Genomic DNA, 25,869 nt, shown 5'->3' on the forward strand with positions numbered 1-25,869 from the left:
CGTGCTTTATAATGGGTTGCAGAGGACCGTTTTCTGCATGAATTGACCAGTGCCCAACTGACGGACATTAAGGGCTATGCCCCCATCACAGTATTTCAAAGAATTTTTTTTGTGCATAAATAAGCAGCACACTGGTTCTAGTACACATGCAAAACAGATTGGGACTCCCAGACCCACCTCTTCATTTGTACAAAGGAGAACACACTACGTCCCAGAGAGCTAGGGTGAGGAGCTGGCCCAAGGACCCCAGCAAGGGAGAAATGAAGGGGCTGAGGGCTGGGGTTCCTACACTTGGGGCACTTGCTCTGCTTAAGGGAATAAAGCATTTCAGTACACATTATTCCTTTTACACACCATCCTCAGTTACCCTCTAGGATTTGACATTATAAAGAGGTACTCTGTGTATCACCAAAGTCATGTAAAATCTCCCTGTGTCTGTGTGCAAAGGAGGTCAAGCAAAAATTCTTACCCCGGACCCTTCTGCCCCAGAAGGCTGCAGGAATCAGCCTCTGGCTTCCACCTCAGTCCAGGCAACTCACATTCACAGAGGCTAAATGCTCCTTGTGGCTCCACCCTGGGACGCAGACAGGATCCCAGGACCCCAGCCTGAGGTCACAGAAGAAGACTCAATGACCACATAGCACAGTAATCAGTGCAAACTATAAGAGGCAAAGGGAGGTGTCTGGGGCTCCAATCTCAGGAAAGCAGTGAGAATGTTAAAAGCTGGCCCCATACCTAGTTCTCAACAAATGTATTCACCTACTGAAGCCAGACATCCAGCCCCACATTTCAAACACTTGCAGCTGCGCTCAGACCATGTGCTCTGGTGCTGAGTGCACAGGCTCACGCGTGCACGCACACACATAATGGATTGGGTGCAGTCTTGATGCCTGACCTTTGGCATATATGCGTTTGAATCCTGACTCAGCCTCTCATTAGCTGTGTGACCTTAGGCAAGAATTCGACCATCCAAGCTTCAAATTCCTCCTCTTAAAAAAAAATTTTTTTTTTAATGTAGATAAAATTGGTCCTTCCCTTATAGGGTTTTATGAAAAGTAAATGAGTTACTGCACATAGGTGCTCAGAAAAGCTCTCAGACCATAAAAATGTAGTAGATACTTGGGGTACTTGCCTGGTGGTGGTGCCTGAAATAAAACAATGTCCCTGGCCTTAAGGAGCTAGTAAATTTATGAGAATGTCAAATAAAAACAATAGAAGCGGGTGTGGCCGCCAGTCAGAGGGAGTGGTAGGTACAGTAAACAGTGCCAATGTGGAGGGGATATGAGGGGTACCCGGGGATCAGAGGCGGCCGCTCACCTCAGGGAACTCATTGCAGGGCTGAGACACACACTCAGAGCAATCCTGAACCAGGCCACGCGCTCGGTGCTGGGTCCAGGCTGAGTCCCAAGGCAAACATAATTATTTTCCAAATTGTAGGAAGGTCCAAAGTCTCGTTAGACAAACCAGGTCCCCAGAGGCTCTCAGGCAGGTTAGCCTCAAGGAGCCAGATGTGATGGAACCTCTGAAGGCATAGGGCGCATGAACAAGCCCTCGCCCTGTGCCCTCCCCAGCAGTACCTTGGTGCTCTCTCCTCCCTCGGGTCGGGGATCTGTGCTTGCTGCCTCCTTCCCCTGCCTGGGCGGCTGCCCCTCGGACTCTTGCCCCACCATCCACATGCGGGTGGCTGTCACACACTGCTTGCCCCTCCCGGCCCCCACAGGTACCTCGCGTCTACCAGGGAACAGTTACTGCGAGGGTTAAATGACACAAGGATGTGAATGTGCTGACACAACTGCATTCCGTCCCTTCTCGGAGGATGCCACCACCCCTCAGCAGCAGGGCTCAACATCCTAGCAACCCCTCTGACTCCTGTCCCTGCCCAGCACATCCCACCGGGCCTCGCCCTGTCTCTACCAGCCGCCCCATCACGCCGTCCCACAGGGCAGACGCTGCTGATGTGCGTTACCCAGACAGTTCTGCCCACACCCCTTGAAAACTCTGTTACTCCCCTGCGCTTACTGAAGACAGACCCACTGTTTTAGGTGTGCGTGCAAGGCCCTCTAGCCCAACCTACCTTCCCACTTCCATCTCCACCACAACCCTTTCCTCTGGTTTGATTAAATCACCTGCTGGGTGGTGCATAGTGAAATACAGGGTCTGTATCCAAACAAGGGGATGAAACAAAGCGTGATAGGTTCTTGAGCACACCCTCGGAGCCTTTAATCCCTAGACATGCATTGTGGCTCTTCAAGTTCTCCCAAGCGTATGTGGACTTCAAGTACTCTTTTTTTTTTTCCACAGAGTTCCAGAAACACAGAGGACAATCTGTACCATGCTGTTTCTCGAGCAAGGCTGTGGAATGTGCCACGTAGAATGACTGCCCGGCCTCTGGCTGTGGCCATCTCAAACACGGTTGTTCTTCATCACCATGACTGTGTGCAATCTCTGTGGAACTGTGAGCTCCCAAACTCAGCCGATAAGCCTGCCTCAGCACAGGGACGGATAACAAATGGCCGGCAGCAATGCCTTGGTAGGGTTGACAAACACTTGCTTCGACCTTGATTGCCATGGCTGCCTGCCTCCCAGTTTTCCTGTCTACCCCTCCCCGTCGACTTCATTAAATTTCCTGTATGCTTCACCTAGCCAGGGCTGGTTTCTGGGGCGTGAAACCAAAGAACCTTTGCTGATACATCGTTCTTACAGTCCCTGAACAAAAAGCCACCTAAATCTCCCCCAGGCAATGGGGCACCCTGAGCCGCCACCTCCGCCCCAGGGTCAGCACCTGTCCCATCAGGAGTAGACCTCACAAACGTGGGCAGCATTTTCACTGAAGCAGTGGGGTGGGTGGTAGCTCCAAGCCCTTTCTCCATCTCCTTGCGGAACCGCTTAGAGATCTCCAGAAGGTTCTCATCAGAAAGACGCATGTGGTAGAGATACTGGTCAACCTGCAAAGGGGTGGGGGGAAAACAAGAGTTAGAGAGCAGCAGGGTTAAGTCAGTGTGGTACGCATCTACATCATGGAACATCCCTCGGCCCTTCAAAAGAATAAAACCTGTTATGTACAGAAGGTTATTATTAAGGACCATGTAACTGGAATCTATTTGACAAGATATCTTTAAAAAAAAAAAAAAGAACTAAACTGCAAGATAAAATGAGAAAAATAGGTTTAACTTTATTTCTGAAGAGTGGTAAAGACGAGGGGAAAGGCACATTAGGGAAGAGGAAGAGTTCTTTCCAGAAAGGTTGAGTTTAAGGGTCTCTGACAACATTCTGGGAACTGGGGTTCATTACTGGCCCTCCTTGTCCCCCACACGCCGTGAGGCCAGTTGTGGCAATCCTGTTACCCCCCCCCCGGGCCAAGCAGCCAGCACCTCTTGCCTCACTTACACAATCCCCAATTCTGCCTTTACCTCTTCCATCCATTTTCCATCCCCAGCCAGACTCCAACCATTCCCTGCTTAAAGAAACCTTTCAGCGGCTTCCCATTAGAACCAAACCTGAAATCCTTCCAAGGCCCCACAGGATCTGGCCTCTCCCCACTGGACACCTCTGGACTCCCTCGCGCAAACCCTACCCTTGGTTCAGTCCTTCCCTGCCTTGGAACCCATACATGGGCCCTACAGCCTTTATCCCGTCTGCCCATCTCTTCAGCCCTCTCCAGACCTCTCAGCCTCCTCTTGAAACAGTCAGGCCTCCCGTTATTCCAAGAACTCAGACTTTTCCCTTCCCAACACCACCCACGATATGTATCTCTTAGTGTCTAAATTATAACAAGCACCGAGGGCAAGAAGAACCGTGTGTACCTGTTCACCCCTGCATCCCTGGCACGTGCTGCCACAGAAGAGAGCTTCTACATAAACCGCATGCAAGCTCGCCTCTCGAGGCAGAGCCAGCTCTCCTTAGTTAGTTCACTGACCTTGTTTCCAACATCAACTTACACGAACTTTCCCCAGATTCACCACCAAAGAAGCACCAGGAGTACCTCTCACACAGTTTCCTTCTTGGCTGTGGATATTCCCAGTTTTCTCCTCTCAGGAAGAGGCCTGACAGAAATCCCTCCCAGGAGGCACACGAGTTTCCACAACGCCCCCATTCTCGGCAGCGCTGTCCAGGACAGGTGACACTGCCGGCCACGGAAGGGTAGGGGTAGACACAGAGTCAGGAACGTCGGGCCAGGCCCCAGCTACCCCTTCAAGGGGTGAGGGTCATGGTCCTCGAAGCTGCGGGACTTCAAGCAGCCCTGCTCTTCCCAGCTCTGCAACGGCCGGGTCCCCAGGGGCAAAGCCTGGCTGATGACCACTGCCCCTGCTATTCCTGTGGGAAACAAGGAAATTCCTGCCTGCCCCCTGCCCTTGCTCAACTTTGACAAAGAAGCACATGTTATTTAATAATTAGAGTTTCCAGACAAATGTGCTCGTTAGTAGTATAGCCTGTTATATTTTCTGTCCCTTTTTTGACAGGGCTTCTTAAACTTTTTTTTTTTTTTAACCAGAGGAAGGGCACAAGGTGCTTAATCCTTTAAGAAAAGAACAAACCCAGTTTGGTCAACAGAGACGGTCCCCTCACTCACGTCTTCCTCTATTCCACGCTGTATCCTAACGCCCTTTGGGATCTAGGGCACATCCTCCTCTTTAGGCCTCTTTCTGCCCCTGTAGAATAAGGAGATTGGCCCTCCTTAGCTCATTTCAAATATCCTGCTCAGGACTCACCTTTGATCATTCTTCTAGATTCCCCAAAGGTCATAGATCGGAGTCTGGAGTAAAATGCTGAAAACAGCTGCAAAGGAGGCGAAGGACAGTCCCTGGTGAGTCAGCCCACCCAACTCCACAACTGCCATGTGGTTCAGTCACAACGCTGAGACGCGACCCTCGCACGCCTAGCGTGGGAAAGAACAGGGTGGACATGGAGAAGGGTAAAGGCCTTGGGCCACTCCTGTCCCGCCCCGCCAACAGAGGGACCCGGTTTGTCATGCGGGGTTTCAAATTTGCAGAAATGACGATTTCCCAGAACTAGTCTGTGGCCAGCATTTACTAAAAATAAATCAGGAAGAACCCAATCCATTCTGTTTCCTGACCTCAGGCCGCGGGCAGCTCACCCGCCTTGAGCGCATCATCTGCCCCAGCCTCTCAGGGCTGTGTGGACACCAGCCCCCACCACGAGCTGGGTCTCCTAGAATACTGGAGAGCCAGAGGGCTCCTGAGGACGCCTGCCCTCCCTCACAATGAGGTTTGTGGCTCCCCAGGGGGCAAAAGGGTCCAGCTTCAGCCCAACAGCAGACAAGGCCCCTCCCTATTGGTGGGAGGCCAATCTCTGGCGACCCTGAGCCCAGGGCAACTTTAATCACCCCAGAAGCCTCTAGGCTCCTGATCCAGTGACACCCGGGTTGGCCCAAGAACACTGCCTCATGGCTTATGATGCTAACATACAAAATCCAGGGCCCCCAGACCATAGACTAAGGCCGGGCCATGTCCAAGAACAGCCTGAGATGCCCTGGTGGGCAACAGTAAAACAGTAAACCCTTACGTGGCACGGACACTGTTCTCAAGGTCTTACATCCATTAATTCATTGAATCCTCACAACAATCCTATGAGGCAGGGAGTGTTCTCTCCATTCTACTGAGAGGGGGAAGGCGACATGCCCAGACAGAGATGCAAAGGACCAAGCTGGGACTGGACTGGATTGGGCAGCAGTCCTGGCTCATCCACTCTGCTAGATAAATGCCCCTCTTCTGCTCGACACCAGGCCAAATGGCACCGCAGTGAATTCAGGCTGGCTATGCCCACTAAAAAGCCATCTTCTATTCCAGTCATCCCCCAATGTCGACACCAAGGGCCAAGAGCAGAGTGTGTGGCCCTTGGGGCTTGTCTGGCAGATCAGAGGGCGGCAGGGGCAGCAGACACGTCTCTGAACGTTGTCATGAGTTCGACACATGATCAAGTTGGAGCTCCCATATTACTACTTTCCCAAAGAGAGATGTCGAATGCCAGAAGCCTCCTGGCCACCCACTCCCTGGCCCCCGCCCCCCGCCCCCCGCCACCACCACCACCACCACCACCACCACGGATGGCTCTGGGTGTTGTTACAAAGGGGGCCAGGAGAACAGCACCTGTACTGCATTATTAACAGGACGCCTGGCCACTTCTTGGACTGTGAGGTCATGTACACCAAGGAGCAAAGGTGCATTGGCCACAATTCCACGGCAGCCATTCCTAGTTCAACTCTGAAGCTTAAGCTTCAACAGGCTGGTTAGAATTCCAGTCGATACGTCTCATCCTTAACCCGGAGAGACTCTAACAAGTACACAGCCTTATTTGAAGTCAAGTCACCTTTTACCCAATAGAGTACAATCATCTTTCAGTGTTCAGTGATAGATGAAAACAATCATGGTGATTGTTACAGTAGCTAAATATTTCTTACCTGCCAGACGCCATCCTATGACTTTACTGACTTCACCTCCATTGTCCTTTTGTAAAACTTCTAGATCCCTGCTTTATAAGCCACTCGATGGGGAGGGGCAGAGCTGGGATTCCAACTGGGAGCTTGGGACCACCAGCTTCCCTTCACCTGTCCCATGGGCCCTCCTGGTGTGGGTGGGCACTCTCTGCCCTATGGTTTCTTGGATGAATACTCAGGGCCTTGATTTCCTCTCTAACACATGAGACTAAGAGAAAGGATATGGGACAGCTTTGAAAAATGCAACCAGAGCACCTTGGCCCAAACTTCCCTTCTTTCACAGTATGATGTGGCCACCCTTGAGTTTATTAGGGAAGGACTGTTTAATCACCTAATGTCATGGCTTCCTAAACACACCGTGGGGCCCACACCGCCTTGGCTGGTGCTGCTGTGTTGGGTGAAGGGTGGCCAAGGGATGCAGAAGCCAGAAACAAGAAGCAGCCTCTGTACAAAGACGATTTTCCTAGACTGGGAAGGAAGTGAATGCACTTCACAGAATCCTGCCAACTTTCACCCACGGTGCAGCCAGAAGGAGGGAGCACCAGACCCAAAGTCATGGGACAAAGTCATTTAAGAGATATCAAATGTAGGCAAGGCAGTACGACTGCAACTAATAAATGCCCTTAAAAATGCCTTTGGAACATCACGTTCAAAATCCCACTGCAGATAGCATTCAAGTATGTCCAGTTTGCCTCTCTCACCCCAACAGTCCACCAGCCCTAGGTTTGAATGCTTCTAACCATGACACGCTCAGTACTCTTTTTTTTTAAGATTTTATTTATTTATTTGAGAGTGAGAGAGAGCATGAGAGGGGAGAGGGTCAGAGGGAGAAGCAGACTCCCCACTGAGCGCGGAGCCCGCTGTGGGACTCGATCCCGGGACTCCAGGATCATGACCTGAGCTGAAGGCAGTTGCTTAACCAACTGAGCCACCCAGGCGCCCACACTCAGTACTCTTAACATTGGTCAGCTCTAGTTGTTAGAAAATTTGTCCTCAATCTGAGATAAATCTACTTTCTGGTAACTTCCATCTAGTCTCCATTCTGCCATTTGGGATAAGTGTTCCCAAACTTGGCTGCACATCAGCATGACTGACATGAGGAGTTTTTTAAAAAAAAAACATGAAGAATCCCAAAGAGCCATTCCAGACTGACCAACTTGATACCTTCAGCCCTGGGTGCTCAAACACCTTCCCCTCTCCCGGACCTGGTATCCCCCATGCCAATAAATGTGATAATGGTGGGCTAGGCTCTGGTCAACATTGCCTAAGGTCATTTTTACCACTTTTCTACCTGGAGTCTCTGAAAGTCAGCAGTTAAGACATTAGGCTAAGTGTGAAATAATCCTGTGTTGATCCTGGGGGCTGGGAATTGAAAAGATTAAACCCTGTCCTTGTTGGAAACATTTAGGTCACTGGAAACTATCAAAGCAGGATCATTCAGGCCAACCCTCATTTCACAGCTAGTGATAGTCCAGTGCAGCCCGTTGCACCGGGAAATCGGTACCCGAATCCTGGCTCTAACACATGTACAGGTGTGTAACACTGCACTGAGTGACTGACCGAGATCCAGTCTCCTCCCTGTAAAGCGGGGTAAATAGGCCCACACAGCAGTCACCGGCATAAATGAGGAACATAAAGCTCTCTCGACCCCTTCTCTTTGTCTCCTAGCCTCCCCATTGGCCAGCAGCACCCTCAGAGGGTCAAGGACATTTCTTAATCCTATTCTAGTCACATCCAGGGTTAACAAAACAGAGGCTGTTTCCCCAAATTGTTCCTTCTCTTTCTGTGGTGGGTGTGTGGCCTATCATACTGGGATGTTTCTCTTTAAAACCCCATCAGGGAGAAAGAGGGAAGTGGGGGGGGGCGCTTTCCAAGCTGGGAAACAGGCTGGAAGCAAAGCCGGGCTGAGGTATTCGAAGTCCACTTGCCAGCCTGGAGGCAAGCATGTGTATGAAAGAGGAAGAGATAGCAGTTTTAAATGACATCTCTTTAGCAATCTTGAGATTAGAACTTCCTCATTGCGCAATTTTGGTCAGTTTCTTTCTTCCCATGACACACCAGCCCAACAAGCCTGTTTCCTCTACAGAACTGTGAGTACGGGTGGGAGAAGTTCGAAAGAGAAATCAACCGCATCCTCTTTATGAAATAAAATGAGAAGTCCATGCCACATTTAAGTGTCCACATTTTCCCCCAGACTAGCATTAGAAGGAGGGGAAGTTATACAAAGAATGGAGAGAGCAGGTCACCCTCACAGAGGATCCACCTCAAAGTGTGCAATGGCCTGAGTTGGGGCTGACACAGCCCCGGCCAGGTATGGATGGGGAAGCCCTGAAAAGAAAGGCCTGGAAGTAACCGGAAAGGGACCTCAGAAAAACCGAGGACAGGGGGCAGCCTAAACCAAGGTCACACAGTTGAGGCTACAATCTGGATCCCCCAGACACCTTCCCATACTCTCAAAAACAAGAAAGGACAGTCCTCCTGCTGGTCCACAAGGACCCATGTCATCTTACAGGCCAATCCCAACTGAATGGCTGGTGGCCACTGCCTAGATCCTCAGGCCACCCCTGTCCGTTCCGAGAGGGAAAATGGTCCTGATCAAACTATTCAGATCCAGAAGAAAACAATGTTCCAATTTTGACAGTTGGTTATATCAAGTATACCTTGAATACTTTAAGGGGTTTCAAAGAAGAGTGTGGAGGAAACTTCAAATTTCAACACCTGTAAGATTTGTAGCATTCAACCCCAGAATCTCTGCCATTGATGCAACCCCAGCTCCTCCCATTGTAGAGCCTTCACTGAAAACCAATTATATGCAAAGCACTACAGTGAACAGGAACATGATTTTAAAAGAAATCAATTCTGGGGGCTCCTGGGTGGCTCAGTCAGTTAAGCACCTGACTCTTCATTTCAGCTCAGGTCATGATCTCCGGGTCGTGAGATTGAGCCCCTCGTCAGGCTCTGTGCTGAGCATGGAGCCTGCTTGAGTCTCTCTCTCTCTCTCTCTCTCTCTCTTTCTCTCTGCTCCTCCCCCCCCATTCATGCTTTGCGTTTCGTTTGCTCTTGCTCTCTTGCTCTCAAATAAATAATAAATAAATCACTTCTAGAAATGGATAGTAATGATGGTTGTACAACAATGTAAATGTACTTAATACCACTTAATTGTACATTAGTACTTAATACCACTTAATTGTACATTATATATATATATATACACACACACAGAAATAATTTTTTTAAGAACTCAAGATTCTTGTTCTCTAGGACTTTAACAAGATAGCACAAAACTCAACTCACATTATAGACCCAATGAATGTCTCCAAATTGAATGGAGGGATGGATCTCAGTAGATAAAGGCAAACACAATGCGAGGCGATCCATGGAAGAGTTACAGGGGTACATGGCCCATGAGACTGGCAGGCAGGGGAGACTGTGTTCTGGGCTAAGAACATATACATCCAACATACATGTCAGTGGATACACGGTGACCTAAAGAATAGGGGTTATCATGTGAAAGGGCTCAGAAGATGTGGGCCGAGATCTTGGAAGGACATTATGAATTCCAGGACCAAAATTCAGAAGACTGCAATGTCTTCGGATTAGTCTGATTTCAACTGACCACTTTTCATCACGGGATCATGGGAAGAAAGGATCATCAAGATCACCTCACTATGTAAAGTTGCTGTGTTGTTTACTGACCCGTTAATTCCCTGTAGGGTTTGGCACCAGGAGAGTGTCTGGCTGCCCAGAGTCACTGTTTCCTGCTACGGCCAATGAAAGTCAAACCCCTGACTCTAGGACAGCTGTCCTTTTTGCCTGGACTGTCAAGGGGCTCAGAGCTTGGCTCTCAGCTCCAGTGAACTATCCCTAGTCTAAGTGCATTGGTGCCTGTCCCTTTCACTGAAAGCTGAGCTCTATCACCTAATCCTTTTAGTAAGGTGACAAAAGAACTAATATAGGCTCAAGCAAATGCTCATCAGTCATCCCTACAGGACACATCATCCTGAACAGAAGATGAAATTCAAGCGAACAAATGGGGTAAGAAAGCCACTCCACAAGCATGTAAGCATCAGGGCCAAGGACACAGGGACACCCTGAAGCGCTGCTGGACTCTTTCCCCAGGCTTTGTGTATTTCTTATCGAAGACCTAGAACCTTCTTTCCAGAAGGTGCTGGAGGCACAGTAGCTAATTCCTACCTTTTATTTAGCTTCTTCCCGACCCCAAGCAGACCAACTGATTTTCAGCTTTCCTAGCGCTTGGGTCCTTGTCCCAAAGATAGAATCAGGTCATGTATATAGACATTAGGCAAAGGCTCCAGGGCTCCAACCTAACTTCCTCAAAAGAAATTTTAGGGAAGACCACACCCTCTTGAAGGGCTTTGACTGATCTCGTGTGCTTTAATCCGACCAGTCAAAACAGGGTTGGGGGTACAGGGGCAGGGATACTCTCTACAGCAATTAAGAAGGCACCACCTAGGGACACCTGGGTGGCTCAGTCGGTTAAGTGTCTGCTTTCAGCTCAGGTCATGATCCCAGGGTCCTGGGATGGAGCCCCACATCGGGGTCCTTTCTCAGTGGGGAGCCTGCTTCTCCCTCTACCACTCCCCCTGCTTGTGCTCTCTCTCTCTCTCACAAATAATTAAAATCTTTATAAAAAAAAAAAAAAAGGAAGGGCGCCTGGGTGGCTCAGATGGTTAAGTATCTGTCTTCGACTCAGGTCATGGTCCCAGAGTCCTGGGATCGAGTCCTGCATCGGCTCCCTGCTCAGCGGGGAGCCTGCTTCTCCCCCTGCTTCTTTCTCTCTCTCTCTGTCTCTCATGAATAAATAAATAAAATCTTAAAAAAAAAAAAAAAAAGGAAGGAGGAAGGCCCCACCTACCACCACATACAGCCGTTCATACATAGATGAATCTCACAATATAAAGTCGGGCAAATGAAGCCAGACACAAAAGGGGACATACCTTATGAGTCCATTCATATGAAGCACAGAAACAGATCTCTGCTGACAGAAGGTGGAATAGGGGTTACACTTTGTGTTGCTAATGATCTGTTACTGGATCTGGGTGGTGGTTACCAGGTGTTTTCAGTTTCCTGTGTATATTATACTTCCATTTTAAAACATAGGAAGAAAAAAGGGCAAGGCCCTAACTAGGCCCTGGTCTACCCACTACACACGGTCAGAGGGCCCAAGAAGCTCAAAGAAGTCTGTTAAGAGGTCAAACCAGAGGGAAAAGCCATCATCTAAACGTAGCCACATGCACAGCCTTCCAGTGGCCCTATATGCTGACACGGGCTTACAACTTTGTTTCAAAAGAATTTATTTTTGCATTATTCCTTTGCCAGCGTCACCTCAAGTCTTCGATGAGGAAATCAAGCCTTGGAGAAGCCTCCCCAAACCACGGGCTGAGTCCCTAGCAGGACCCACTACATACGGTGGTCAGCTGAGTGCCCTAACCTGGGGCACAGGTGTGCCCGTCCTGGGAAAGCCAGGTAACTACCATCAGTGACCTCATTAATAATAATGCCTTCACAGACTTCTCCTGGGAGGACCACGGCTGTGCAAAGAGCAGCAAGTTTATACTGTAATGGTGCCAAGCCAAGGCCAGATGTTTCTGATAGAAAGAAAGGAAAGAAAAGAAAGAATTAAGAAAGAAAAGAAAGAAAAGAAAGAAAGAAAGAAAGAAAGAAAGAAAGAAAGAAAGAAAGAAAAGGATAAACTGAGGAGGGAAAGACATAGCAGAACCTCGATGCTTTAAGGCTCCTTCCTCTGAAAGGCAGCTACCCAAAAGTAACAGATCTGCCACAACACTTTCTTCAGATGGCACCAGGCAGAACTTCGCTGGGGCCACCAGGGGACCTCAGGGAGATTCCGGCTGACGCACCCTGCACTCACAAGCCTGGGGCACCGGGGTTAAGTGTGGAGCTGACCTAGGAGGCTTACAGGCCACTCCCCCAGGATCCTGTTGCACCTTGGTGAGTCACAGGCTTTCCAGTTCTTCCAGTTCTTGCCTCAGCTGCCTGGAGTTATAGCCAGACTGAGCTCAGGCAGTGGCACCCATCTGGGGTCCAGGAGATGGGCATTTGGGACACGGGTGTTGGGAGCCTCCTGTCCTCAGACATTCTGGGCCAGCTGGGGGGGGGGGGGGGGCGGGGAAGCTGTGCAATAACATGTCCCAGATATACATGACCCCAGCACAGTTCATTTACATAAAAGTGAGTGCTAAATGGAGTGGGCCCTGGCCAGGGGCTGAGGGCACCAGGGGAAAGGAGAGCCCGGTCTCTGCCTGCAAGGGGCTCAGTCTATTGGTGGGAGGCAAATATGTCAACAAGTAATTACAAACTGAGGGGAAGGACAGAGAATAGGCAGTTTCTCTCCCTGTTATAAAATACAGATCTTGAATCACTGAAATCATGCACACATCAATACAATTCTAAGGAGTGTCTCAGGAGGGTGAGAAATGTGTATATGTTGACCCCACACCTAGAATGTTCTCCTCCTCTGGCGTAACAAAAAACTCCCATTTTGCCCTTCAGGGCCCAGCACAAATGGCCTCGCCCCAAATTCCCAGCCACCAACACACTTTTGACACCTTGTGTCTCCCACCCTCGCTGGTCCCAGAGAACTAAAGGCACCAACTACATGCTCCCAACTTCACGTTTGTGATGTCAGCAGCTACCTCAGGACTGAGACAGAGCGGGTGCTCACGTCATAGGCCATGGTCACGCACAAGGGGCTATTGGGGTGCCGAGGGGGTGGGTGGGAGAGTAACCTGGGTGAAGGGGAGAGCTGGTCATTCCAGAATGCCCAGGAGCTCAGAGCCTGACCCTGTTCTTCAGGCCTGAACCCTCACTGCACGTGACCCTGGCAGCAGCACGGTTCCTTCTCCAGCTACCTGGCCGTCCTGTTCAGTTGCCCAGGTCCCCTAAGAGTCAGACTCTGCCTCCCCTGGACAGCCCCATACCAGGGAACCGGAGTCTACCCCTGAGCCTCTTGCCTCACAGGGACATCTGAACTCCCCACTCCAAGTGTTCACCTGCTGCGCCAAACCCCTGCGGATCTGGCCCTCTGCATAACATCCAGCCCCAGACCTTCCCAGTTGGCCCCACCCACCCCACAATCACCCCCACCAAAGGCAGGGCAACCCATACATCCCAGTTTGCCCAGGACAATCTCAGTTTACGCTGAGGTAGCAGCCTAAGTATTAACAGTGTCCCCTTTTATTCTCAAAAGTGGCCCAGTTTGGACAAATTATAGGGTTACTCTAGGTACAGGCCACAAAGCAAATCCTGCCTTTGTTCTTGGGGAGCCCACACCTGACTGATGAGAAGAGCTCATGCTGCACAATTGGTGCTAAAAGGGAAATAGGGACCGAGAAACTGAGTTCCTGCTTGGGGCTTGTCCTATATAAACTTGGGCTGGTCTCTTAGTACACAGCACCTGGTTTCCTCATCGATAAAAAGGACTGAAACTAGATGATCCAAAGGTCCCTTCCCAACTGACACCTGACTCACAGCCCCGTGAAAATGAAACACAAGTGGCCTATCTCCAGTTGTCCCAGGCAGCCCCATGCTGGGGTTAGAGGCCTAGGTTCTAGGGTCAGACTGAATTCAGGCTTTCCCTTGAGCAAGGTACTGTCCCTTTCTGTGCCTTGGTGTCTTCATCTGAATAATAGCTAATAATGTCTACCAGGGAGGGCTGCTTAAGGATGACCTGAGTTAGAGTGCAGAGACAGAGCCTAGCACTTACAGTAGTGTTTGTTATTTTAAGAGCTTTAGAAATTGGGGGTGAGGGGGGATGGAACTGATGAGACATGGCTAGAAGGCTTCATTGCAAGGGGTTGAGACAGAAGAATGTGGAAGGAAGCAGGAAGCAGGAGAAGGAAGTCTCTCAAATGGGAAAAAGGAAAAGTGGCAGCTTCACATGCCCTCACTTAACCCTGATGGCTTATCTGGCTTCATTCCTTTGTCAGACAATACGGAGATGCCAGAAGAAGAGGGTAGGAAGAAGGCCTTTCAAGAACATGGACCACACCTCCAGGGTAGAACCACTGAGCCAAGGGTGAGGAGAGTCAGGAAGGCTGGTTGGGTGGGCACCAAGGGCCAGGTTCTCAGCCCTGGCTCACTCTCTTAGTTAACTCCAAGATAAGTTTTAACCAAGGTCCCTCCAAGTGAGGAACATCAGGAAAATGCTCAGAGACCCATAGACAAAAGTGCAAAAAGCACGGCCACCCCTAAAAGAGGGCAGCATTTCAGGGGAACAAGGCCTCCCAACTGGGTTTGGACAAGACAAAGCCTGTACAGGAATGGAGGGAGGAGAATCTGGGTTCCACAAAGAGGGTTGCCTTGGGCTTTGTCAAGAGCCCTGGGCACCTGAGTGTCAGGAGGGGCCACACTGGACAGCCCAGAGTCTGTATGAGGGGTAAAGAGCTCTCTACTGACACCCAAGACAGCCAGGGATTCTCCTCCTGATCTGCCAAAAGACTGTGGGAATGATGGTTCCCTTCAGTGAAACTCCAGGAGTCACTGGGACCAAAACCTACACCTGGTCCTATAACTGAACAGCCCAGGGCACCCCCCGCCCCAAGCAGTTTCCTGAGCAGAAAGCCAGAATCTGGGGCAGATGTGAGGAAGGCTAAGAAAGCATCTCACTGGCCAACTGCAGCATAAGGGGGCTCAGCAAATGCCCTGGGAGCCTCTGCCCTTTGGGGGAGGGACCGGGGGGGGGGGACTAGGTTTCTACAGTCACAAGGGTGGGATGAACGCTGTGATCAGTCATGCGTTCCACTGAGGATGCTTTAACCTGCGGAACAATGATCACGGCGTCCCAGAGACACCAACCCCCCTCCCCCCATCCCCAGTGGGGAGGCTACTTCCCAAGGGACCCAAAGGAAAGCAAGTCAGAGAAAGGACTCAAGGATGGTTCTCCTATGCCTAGGAAAGAGTGTTTTAGAAGGCAGAGGGGGCAGTGAGAATGCTTCCTTATTCCTCAGCTTCAGGAACTTTCCACCCTGCCCTCCCTGTCTTCTACTCTAATCCGACATCAGACAGACAGCAACAATGTTCCAGAACCCATATGTCCTACAAGCCCTTGGGAAAAGAGAAGCAGGGCCTCTTTTGCTCCTGCCCAGATGGATAGCACAGTAGGTATCTAAGAGTGTAGTACTATACATATGTAGTTCTCTATGTACTAATATTTAACACAAAGAATTGACTATGTGTCAGGCACAGCTCTAAGAGCTTCACATATATTAACTCTAATCCCTACAGTAACCCTATTAAGGTGTTATCCAAAAACTCTCCAAGGCCTAGAAAGGTTAAATCAACTGACCTACGTTCACAGAGCTGGTTACATAAACCAGGATTCAATCCTGGGAGACTGGCTCTATCACTTACCGTACAGCCTCTCCCAATAGGACTGTGGGACTGGCCCTCAGTGAGTTATCACTAGCCCCTCTCCTCTGGTCCCAGCTACAGTAGCTCCTGGGCTCATGATCTGCCAGCTCACCCACCTGCTTTGTTCAGAAGTCTGACAGATGCCTGGCCTCCCTGGAAATCCCAGCAACAACCAGGGGAAGATTCTCCTGTGGACTACTGAGCAAACTTCTCTCCCACTTGCTTCCTGCCATGCTGACACCGCAGGCATTTTCCTGACTGAAGACAGAAGAACAGTAACCCAGGTAACCCACCCTTCAGCCAGGGGGGCACGGACATCTGCTGACTGCTGTGGTCTGCAGACTTCACCTCAAATTCATCTTTTGTAAAAGATCACTTGCCACCCACCCATGACTGTCCCAAGACCTGGCACACTGCGAGCTGGGAGCCAAGGTCCTAGTTACAGCTACTATTAACAAGCTGTGTGATCGTGAACAATGCGCTATAAAATTGAAGGAGGGGATGAACTATGTTCTTTCTTCTAACACAGTTTCTCAACAAAGGTCTTTGTTGCAAGGGGGCTGTCCTGGGCACTGTAAGATTGCGTATCTCCTTTGCCTCTGCCTACTAGATGCAGCAACACATCCTCACCCACCTAACTGGTGACAGACAAAAATGTCTCCAGACATTACCAAAGCCTACTGGAGGGCAAAATTGTTAGCAGTTGAAAACTATGGCTCAAAAGAAGTAGTAACAAAAACAAAACAAAGAGAATACAGGCTTTGCCCCTACAAACTTCAGGTAGGGTGGGAATTCCTGCTCTTTATTATAGGTTGGGATACAGATAGTGCCTCACAAAAGATTGTGTGGCCCAAAATGCCAATAGCACTGAGGCTGAAAGACCTACTTTAGGAGTAGGCAGAAACAACCCCTCCAGCACAAGGAAGCATGGCCTGTGATCCATGGCGTGCAATATTAAGACTCAGGCAATGAACTCTGGGATCTGATCTTCTCAACCCGTCCCCACTCACCCCCAGCCCCCCACTGCTTTGGAAAGGGAAAGACAATACAGTGTTGGAAAACAAACCAAACTTGCCGACTTCAAAATTCAGCAATGATAATGAGAAACCCATTATCAAGAGGTGTCTTTTAAAGAAATATTTGAACAAAGGAAGTCAGTTTTCTGGAGTTCTTGAGGTCTTTTAGTACATCAGATCTCCTTACTCTGGCTGCCAGGCTTTGAGAAAACTGTTGTGGTTTGCGTTGTTTTGATTTCCCCTGGAAAAGGGCCCCTAACTGCCCTCAAATTCCTCAGGGTGCTGGAAACATTCATCTTTGAAAAGTGATGTTTAAAAAAAAAAGTTGGCTTTGTCTGAGGAGCCTCAGAGGGAATTTTAATTAATTCAGTGGTAAAGAAAAATGCTTCCTAGCACTCTCTGAAATAGAAATTTGGTGATACAAAAAATGAATGATTAGCAAAAGCTTCCATCAACTCCTTCCGAGCAGGGAAGGGACAGTATTAGGATGCTAAGTATTATGTACACATTGAACAAATGAGAAACTGTACCTGCCAATGTCAGTTAAGTCAATCAAAAATAATCTTAGTAAGGCTGTGATCAGTAGTTGAATCTGACTCCCGGTACTTTAACCCCTTATCAGAAGATATAATGGCACATAGTAGGTACTCAAGGCAGACCAATCAAGGCTCCCTTGAGGTCTCCAACTCCTCACCCCGTGGTAAGGAACCCTCTCTTGACTGCTGCCTCATCTCACCAGACTGAAAGGTGTCTTAGTTTCAGTTTCCCACATCATAGCCAGAGGAACTGGTACCCACAATAAGTTCTCAAAAAACATTAAAACTCTTGTCTTTCTTGACTCTTGGGGGCTCTGCTGAATTTTCTGCTTCCAAGATAACTCCCTCCTCTCCTAAGTCCAGAGTTGAAAGCCACTCCTCACACAGAAAAGAGCCCAAGCGAGCTATCTATATTCCATAAGAGGAGTGAAAATATGTCACCAGTCGATGCATGTTAAAAAAAAAATTCATCCAATGGCTAAAGGAAGGCATGCATACCTCATTTCACTTCTATGGTTAAAACTGATTCTCCTCAAGCAGGAAAATCCTCTATCTTGAATGTTTACTATACCTCAATCAATAAAAAGAATCTCTCTCTCCACCCAGAGGACAGAGAGCCTTGATTGCTGGAAGACAGGAAACTCCCTCACCCTCCCTATCTCCCTCCCTGTGTCCCTGACCCCCTCCCTTTCTCCTCAGAATCAGCCTCAGGATCAGGATCAGCCTCAGGCCTTGATTAAAGAAGAGTCCATCGCCTTTCTTTCTTTTTTTTTTTAAAGATTTTATTTATTTATTTGAGAGAGTGAGCCCAAGAGGGGGTAGGGTCAGAGGCAGAAGCAGACTCCCTGCTGAGCAGGGAGCCCGATGTGGGACTCGATCCTGGGACTCCGGGATCATGACCTGAGCCGAAGGCAGTCGCTTAACCAACTGAGCCGCCCAGGCGCCCGAGTCCACCGCCTTTCTTAATGTCCCCCTTTCCACCCATCCCGTTCAGCCCCATCCTAACCATCCCCCAATTTGCCTTTCACCCTCCTCCCCTTCCTGCAGCCCTTGCTCAGCTTCTGTCTCCAGGAAGGGCTGCTCTCTCAGCCTCACACTCACTGAGTACCTCATCAGTGGCCAGAAACTATGGCTACAAAGGTGAGCAGCCAGGATTCTCCCTGCCCCAAGGAAGGAACCGGAACTGAAAACTACAAAGTCTAAGGTATGGTGGAACAATAAAAATGCCATGATAGGGTGCCTGGGTGGCTCAGTCAGTTAAGCACCTGCCTTCGGCTTAGGTCATGATCCCAGGGTCCTGGGATCCAGCCCAGCATGGGGCTCCCTGCTCAGCGGGGAATCTGCTTCTCCCTCTCCCTGCCCTTCCCCCACTCGTGCTCTCTGCCTCTCTCTCATGTTTTTAAATAAAATCTTAAAAAAAAAAACCATTGGTCATGAGAACTCCCATTAAGAAAAAAAAATGCCATGATAGGGCAAAGGCGCCTAGTGTGAAGAGCGTGGCATTCAAAGGAATGGTGATGCAAGTCCTCGGGGAGTGAAGGTAGAGAACATGGAGGGGTCAAGGGGCATTCAAAATGCAGTGTTAAAAGGCTTCTGAAATGTTCCAGTCTCACTCCGGAAACAGACTGGAAACAGAGAAACCCTAGGAGCCCTCTGAAATAAGCCAGAGACAGGTTGACAAATGCGTAGCGATCAGAAAGGAAAGTCATGAAAGGAGTCCAGAGCTCCCAGCCAGAAGAGCTAGAGGGTACTGGTGCCATCAATGTAGCCAAGGAAAAGAGCTAGTTGCATTTCTGGGCATGCTGGGTGATGGTGCTGCCAGCATCCCAGAGTGGATGCAGACAGGAGCCAGGATGGAGTCCACTATTGTTTCCAGAATCAGGTGAGTGTGGTCAAAAGCATGCGGCTCTGGAGCCCAACTGCGTGGCTTTAATTCCCAGCTCTTACAAAAATGCTAGTGACCTTGGACAAGTTAGTGTGCCTTTGTTCCTTACCAGTAAAAGGGGGATGCTGATAATAACTGCAACTGCTCTGTGAGATTGTTGCGAACATTAATGAGCTAACATACGTAAAGAGCTTAAACCAGTTCCTGCTACACTGTAAATGCCACATGTGTTTGCTCTCGAGTTTCAAAGTGTCAGTCTCCTCCTAATGGTACAAAACCCTGGACTTGTCCATCAGGAGATGGCGGGGGGTGGGGGGCTAGTTCTGGTGAATCCAAGTTTTCCATGCCTCAGACTACAACCCAGAATATGTAGGATAATGGGGATTTCAGAAGAGTCCAAATCAAGACCTTTTCAAAAGACTCTCTAAAATTAAACTCAAACTTCATCCTTCTCCCCGAATTCATCCTTGTAGCAGCAACTGGAAAAGAGGCTTCTAGGGACACCTGGGTGGCTCACTCAGTTACGTGTCTTCATCTCAGGGTCATGAGTTCAAGCCCCACATTGGGCTCCACACTGGGTGTGCAGTGGAGTCTGCTGAAAAAGAAAAGCTGCTTCCAAAATATTCTGAGGCTCCTCCTACTTCCTATCGAACGGCAGCTGGAATCAAACAGTTTTGCTCACCTAAGCCTAGAGGCCAAGTCCCAGGTTCTGACACCTGGTAAATTAAAGGCCTGACTCTATTCTGCCCCCATTGGTAATTTAGAGGAAATACACCCAGTGTCCACCCAGACACTTCACAGGCTAAAAGGAAGCTGCGAGTGTAGGTAAGAGTCGCCTACAAAAAAGACATGTCTACATTACTGTGTTGAATCATCACAACTCCCTAATGTGGGCAAGGCTGCTGCTGTGACTCCTGTTTTACAAGAAGAAACCAACAGTCCAAAGAGGCAAAGTGACTTGCTCAGGGTCCTGTGGTTAATAAATCACAAAACAAAGATTAGAACTCATTTCCAGATACCCTGGTTTAGTCTCTCTCCGCTCTGGGACCAAAGAGAGGACTCCGAATCCATACCAAGACAGTTTGAGTCTTAGCCTCCTTCCTCTGGATTAGGGGAGAGTAAACTGGTAAAGGAATTACAATGTCCTGGAGTGACAGCTTCCTACTTTAGGATTTGCCAAGGGATGAGTCTTCCCCAAGGGTTAACTCACTTCTTGGGCAGAGAAGCCCATAGAAGTTGCCAAGATTCTGCCGGCTCACAGACACATTCTTAAACTGAATTCAGGGCAGAGCAGAGCCACATCCCAGGAAGCAGAGGGCAACAGTCGTCCACTCAGCCAGCCGCCCTCTCCTCCCTACTGCAGTCTGAGGCTAAGTATTGCCACGTTTTATTTGGGGGTTCATCTGCATCGGCTCTGAAAACACCATGAGGGTAACTCACCATCCTCTACTTTGCTCTGAGAATCCCCAGAATGGGAGTACGATACGAGCAGGTCGTGCGGCACCGAACAACTATTTCAAGACACTATCCCAAATGTGTTCCCTCTAAGACACAGAAATTTCAAGTATGTAATTAAGCAACGCTGTCACTGCCTCACAGTTCTGGCCACCCCCCACCGCCCATCCCTTCTTCTCAAGTCCTAGTGAGGTCCAGGGCCAGGTGCCAATCTTGAAATCCCGAGTATTTCAGAAACTCAATGTTCCCCAGAGTGAGAGCGCCTCAGGCCCAGCCCCACCCCCAACCCCATACCCGGAGGCACCTAGAGCTTGGCTCCCGGCGGAGCCAGAAGCTCTTTCTTATGTAAATGACCTAGCTCAAGAGCTCGGAGGGCTGCCGACAGCGAAGTGGGCAGACCTGTCGGAGTCTCGGGCAGGAAAAAGCTCGTTTACCTAACGAAAACTTTTCAAAGACAAGAAAGCCGGGGGGGGGGTGGGGAACAGTTCGTGTAACTTTTAGTAGTACTAGAAATATCAACCAAAGTTCGCCCCCTACTTGGAGGCGGGGGCCGGGGACTCAAGGCCCGGCAGTCCCAAGGCACATTTGTGGGGGAATGTACGCCCCTCGCTGGGCCTCAGTTCCGGGCGCCTCAGTTCCGGGGAGGGGGCGCGGCGGGCGGAGTTTCTCGGCCGCTGTCCCAGCTCCTTCCCGGATCGGCCTCTCCCCAAGCGCACCTCCGCGAGGCCCTGAGGAACGCCGAGGGGAACCGCAAGTCCCCAGAACGCGATCCTTTGGCACCGGAGTCCCCCGGCAGTCCCACGTGGCAGCGGAGCCTCCCCCCCACCAGCCACGATTCTTCCCCCCACGTGCTCTCGCCGGAACTCCGGCTGCGAGAGGGGGGCTCCTCCCACGTGGGCCCCACAGTCTCAGACTACGTGCCGGGTGACCCGCCCCTCCAGCGGGAAGAAAAAAAAAAAAAGCGCGAGCGCGCGCAGGGTGGCAGGAAGGCAGAGAGCCGCGCGGTGCGCGAGCCCAGGAGCCTCGCACGCGCGCACACGCCTGCCCGTGCCTAGCGGACGTGGCTCCTCGCGCCCAGGAGTTTCCCGGCAGCCCTGACTTTTTCCGCGTCCTCGACCCCGAATGAGGAGGAAGTGGTTCCCCGCAGGGTCGAGGAGAGTCCCGGCCGGCCGGGACCCCAAAGTGAGAGCCGGGACCACACAACTTTGTCAAAGGCGAGCCAGCCGCCCCTGCACGCGCTTACTTACCTTCTGCACTTGGTCATGGTTGAGCTCCGTGAAGAAGTAGGCGAGCAGATGCGAGGCGATCATCCTGCCGCGGTCCGACGGCGCCGAGTTGGGAAACCGAGGTTGGAGCGCGTGCGGGGGAGGAGGACAGCGCGATCCGACCGCTTTGTATGGGGGCTTGGCGGCCCAGCCGGGAGCAGTGAATCCGGACGGCACAAAAAGAAGGCGATGGCACGCTCAGCTTGAGAGTCTAGGGTCTCTGGAAACAGGTTTTGGGAGTCCCGATTGCTAGAAGGAGCCCAAAAATCACTGCTGGCGACGTGTCGGGTTGCCCCACCGCCAAGGTGCTAACTTCACCACAGGATCACTAAAGGCTCCACTTGGGAAGAATCTCGGTCCGGTCTCACTTGGGCGAGCGGACTTCTACGGCTCACACACGCGCTGCCTTGCCCACGGATCTCCTCCGCTTGATGACACGGCGGCCCTAGCGGTGGCTCGGGACTCCTGCTCTGGAGTTTCGTGCAACAATGTGGCTTATTGAGGGGCTGCCGGCTCGCGGGCCTCCGGGTCAGTGACGCGCGCACGCCCATTGGCTGCACGGGGAGGGTGTGTGCGCCCACGGGCCGCCCGCCGCCGCGGCGCAGCCAATCCGTGCGCACGGCCCGCGGGCGCGGCCCCTCCGACACCCGAGCCGGGAAACTGGAGGGGCGCGCCCGGGGCAGGGGGCGGGGCCCGGCGGCAGGGATGGGACGTGTGGTCCGTGGCTAGAGGCTGGGGCGGAAAGGCGCATGAGCCACTGCCGCGTCAGGCTCAGCTATGGGTGGGGGGCGCGTGATCACAGACCCAGCGTGTGGGACGACTGGAAAGACGGGTCACCCGACCAGCACGTGCCTTGTGCGGGGAGAGGGACACCGTCTGGTATCTCGGGGTCATGTGAGGGGCCCCCACTGCTGGGTCACATTTCTGAAACCTCTTAGTCCTCACCTGTTGTGGCTCAACAGGGCGCTACGCTGAAGCAAAACTGAGGCGCCGCCTTAGCTGCGGCTTACTTTATGCCAGGCATCACAAAACGGATAGGGGGTGGGTTTTGCTAACCTCGTTTTACAGATGAGGAACCCGAGGCACGGGCCGTTAAGGGACTTGTCCAGAGTCACACAGCTATGTGCCAGATGGAGGAAGGAACCCACGCCCGTCTGACTCGGAGGCCCAATTCTTTTCCCTATTTTCCTATCCTATTGGTCTAAGAGCCCAGGGGAGTAAACGGCAGGAAAGGAGCTATATCTGCAGCTGCGGGACGGACGCACGCGTGGGTGAAACTGGTGGGTGCTTAGTGTGTACCCCAGTGATCCTGGACGTGTGTGGGGTGAGGTGGCTTAGGGATGCTGAGAGGAGTGGGAGGCCCAGCCACAGCTAATGCCTGGCGCCAGACTCTGAGTTTACATATGCGGTGGCAGCCGGCAAGAATGAAATGCAGACTGATGAAGACAGGGGACGGATGCTTGTGGAGAAGAGCAAGCCTGGGGTTGGAGAGGTCGCTGAAGAGCTGCTGTATTCTACTGAGGAGTTTCTCCTCTCATAACCAGTTGGGTGCTATCTACAATGTATACATTATTATAGCATTATGTAAGTAACAAATGTTCATGGTTGGAATATACAGAAATAAATAGAAATAAAAACATCCATGATCCAGCCTCTCCGCAAAACTTCTTGCCAATTACACATTCACACCTCTCCTTCCCCGTACTCCAGTCAGGCCTGGGTCCCAAACTGCTTTTGTCACAGTCACCATAATGACTAACCTGTTGCCAAATCCTGTGTTCTTATCCCTTTTCCACCCTTGTCTTACTCCACTTCTTGGGATACCTGCACACAGTTGACCGAATCCTGCATCCGGACACACCTTCCTCTGTGGGAGCTGGGGAAGCTCCACCCTTCTGATGTCCTTCAGGGTCCTCAGACCCTGTTTTCTCTACCAGTGAATGCTGGAGTATTCCAGAGGCTGTCCTCCACCCTCTGATCTGGTTATGCTCTCTCCCTGGGTGATCCCTCCCAGCCTCAAGACTGTTGTATCATCTATGTGCTGGCAACTCGCAGATGTAAATCTACACCAAGGACCTCTCTAGGAGCTCCAGATTTACTTCTCCAGCAACCATTTGTCATCTCCAGTGAATGACTAGCATCTCACACTCAACATGTCCAAAGCCAAACGTAACTTTTCTTCCCTAATCTATTCCTTTCCCAGTTGTCTCAGCAAATGACATCACCATCCACCCTAAGTCATCCTTAATTCCTTCCTGCCACTCACCTTCATATCCAGTCAGTCCATCAGCAAGCAGTCTATTTTACCCATAAAATAAATCCTATAACTGACCACTTCTGTTCATGTCCTTGGACATCTTGGACACAGCCGCCAACAACTTGGCCAGAGCCAATACCCCCTCAGCCTACCTTGTCCCTGCTTCCATTCATGCTTGCCTCCCTCCTGACCCCGGCACAATCTTCTCCCTCGGGGACCACAGTGACCTGTTGAAAAGATAAACCATTCTATGTCTCTCCCTCCCTCATTCCAAGCCATCTGTCTAATGGTTTCTAATCCTAGAATAAAATTCAAAATCCTTCTGTCTGGAATATCCTTCTCCAGCTCTGTGTTCAGCTGACTCTTGTTCCTCACTGAGGATCAGCTTAAATATCAACTCTTCTTCAGAGGACTTTCTTCTGATCAGTTTATCTCAAGTGGTTCCCCCAGTCACTCTCATGTGGCCCGGATTGATTCCCTACTGATTTTCCTATTGTTCTTTCTCTGCTTGCTAGACTGTGAGCTCTAAGAAGGCAGGATCTGTATCTGTTTTGTTCCCTCATATCTGCAGTGCTTAGAATGGTGCCCAGCACACGGTAGGCACACAATAAATGTCTGTTGAATATCTAAATGAGTAGAAGAAATTTTAGAAATAACTATTGTTCGGGATGCCTGGGTGACTCAGTTGGTTAAGTGTCTGCCTTTGGCTCAGGTCATGATCCCAGGGTCCTGGGATTGAGCCCTGCATCGGGCTCCCTGCTCAGCGGGGAGTCTGCTTCTCCCTCTACCTGCCGCTCCCCCCTGCTTGTGTTCTCTCTCTCTGACAGATAAATACATAAAATCTAAAAAAAAAAAAAAGAAAGAAAGAAAGAACAATACACACACATACAGAGTTTATAGTTTTATATATTATTTCTCTAATCTTCTCCACCTCTAGATCTTTCCTAGTTCACACACCCAACATCTCTCACATGACTGAAACGGCCTCGGTAACTGGACTTCCCTCTTTAGATAAGATATATAGGTTTAGCTATCCAACAGAGCTTCTTAGAGAAGGGATGTGATCAGATTTGTTTTTTTAGGTCAATAGCTGCCCTGGGGGTGGGGGGTGGGGGGAGGGGGATTAGAGACCAGAGGCAGAAAGAGGCCTAAGCTGTAAGGTAGGACCAAAGCCTGAACCAAGGTCGGGGAGAGACAAGGTGTCAGGCTACAGGTTTAGAGGTTTTAAAGTCTGAGGTAGAACTGACACCTTGGGCTGGGAGTGGGGGATAAAAAGGAGGATGCCTGCTACCTGGAAATACTTGGAAGTCCAGCGCTATAAAACCTGTTGGCCCCACAGCTCAGTCGGTTAAGCATCTGCCATCGGATCAGGTCACGATCCCGGTGTCCTGGGATCGAGTCCCACATCGGGCTCCTTGCTCAGCGGGGAGCCTGCTTCTCCCTCTGCCTGCCACTCCCCCTGCTTGTGTGCTTGCTCTCTCTCTCTCTCCCCACCGACAAATAAATAAATGAAATCTTAAAAAGAAAAAAACAAAAAAACCTGTTGGCCCCAAGCAGGTGGGACCAAACCCCATAGGTCCTGTCAGCTATGATCCCTTCTCTATACACTGA

At 50.5% G+C, this 25,869-nt stretch overlaps 1 protein-coding gene across 2 annotated transcripts in view; it reads right to left on the reverse strand.

Moving 5' to 3' along the window:
* Positions 1-22,509, reverse strand: part of HK2 (hexokinase 2) — a 62,932-nt gene extending 40,423 nt beyond the window's left edge. The window contains exons 1-2 of one of the 2 annotated variants that reach the window (XM_025868320.2): positions 21,984-22,509; positions 2,783-2,945 (exon numbers count right to left, since the gene is read on the reverse strand). In XM_025868320.2, coding sequence (XP_025724105.1) covers positions 2,783-2,945; positions 21,984-22,046 — 226 coding nt within the window. In that variant the 5' untranslated portion in view covers positions 22,047-22,509. Of the gene's footprint in view, positions 1-469; positions 559-2,782; positions 2,946-21,983 lie in introns of those variants that run through there. The other variant, XM_073897486.1, reaches the window with a different exon arrangement.
* Between the last annotated feature and the right edge of the window lie 3,360 nt (positions 22,510-25,869).

The sequence above is a fragment of the Callorhinus ursinus genome, unplaced genomic scaffold (assembly GCF_003265705.2).
Source record: "Callorhinus ursinus isolate GAN/ISIS: 27379988/994484 unplaced genomic scaffold, GSC_fseal_2.0 scaffold10, whole genome shotgun sequence".
NCBI lineage: Eukaryota > Metazoa > Chordata > Mammalia > Carnivora > Otariidae > Callorhinus > Callorhinus ursinus.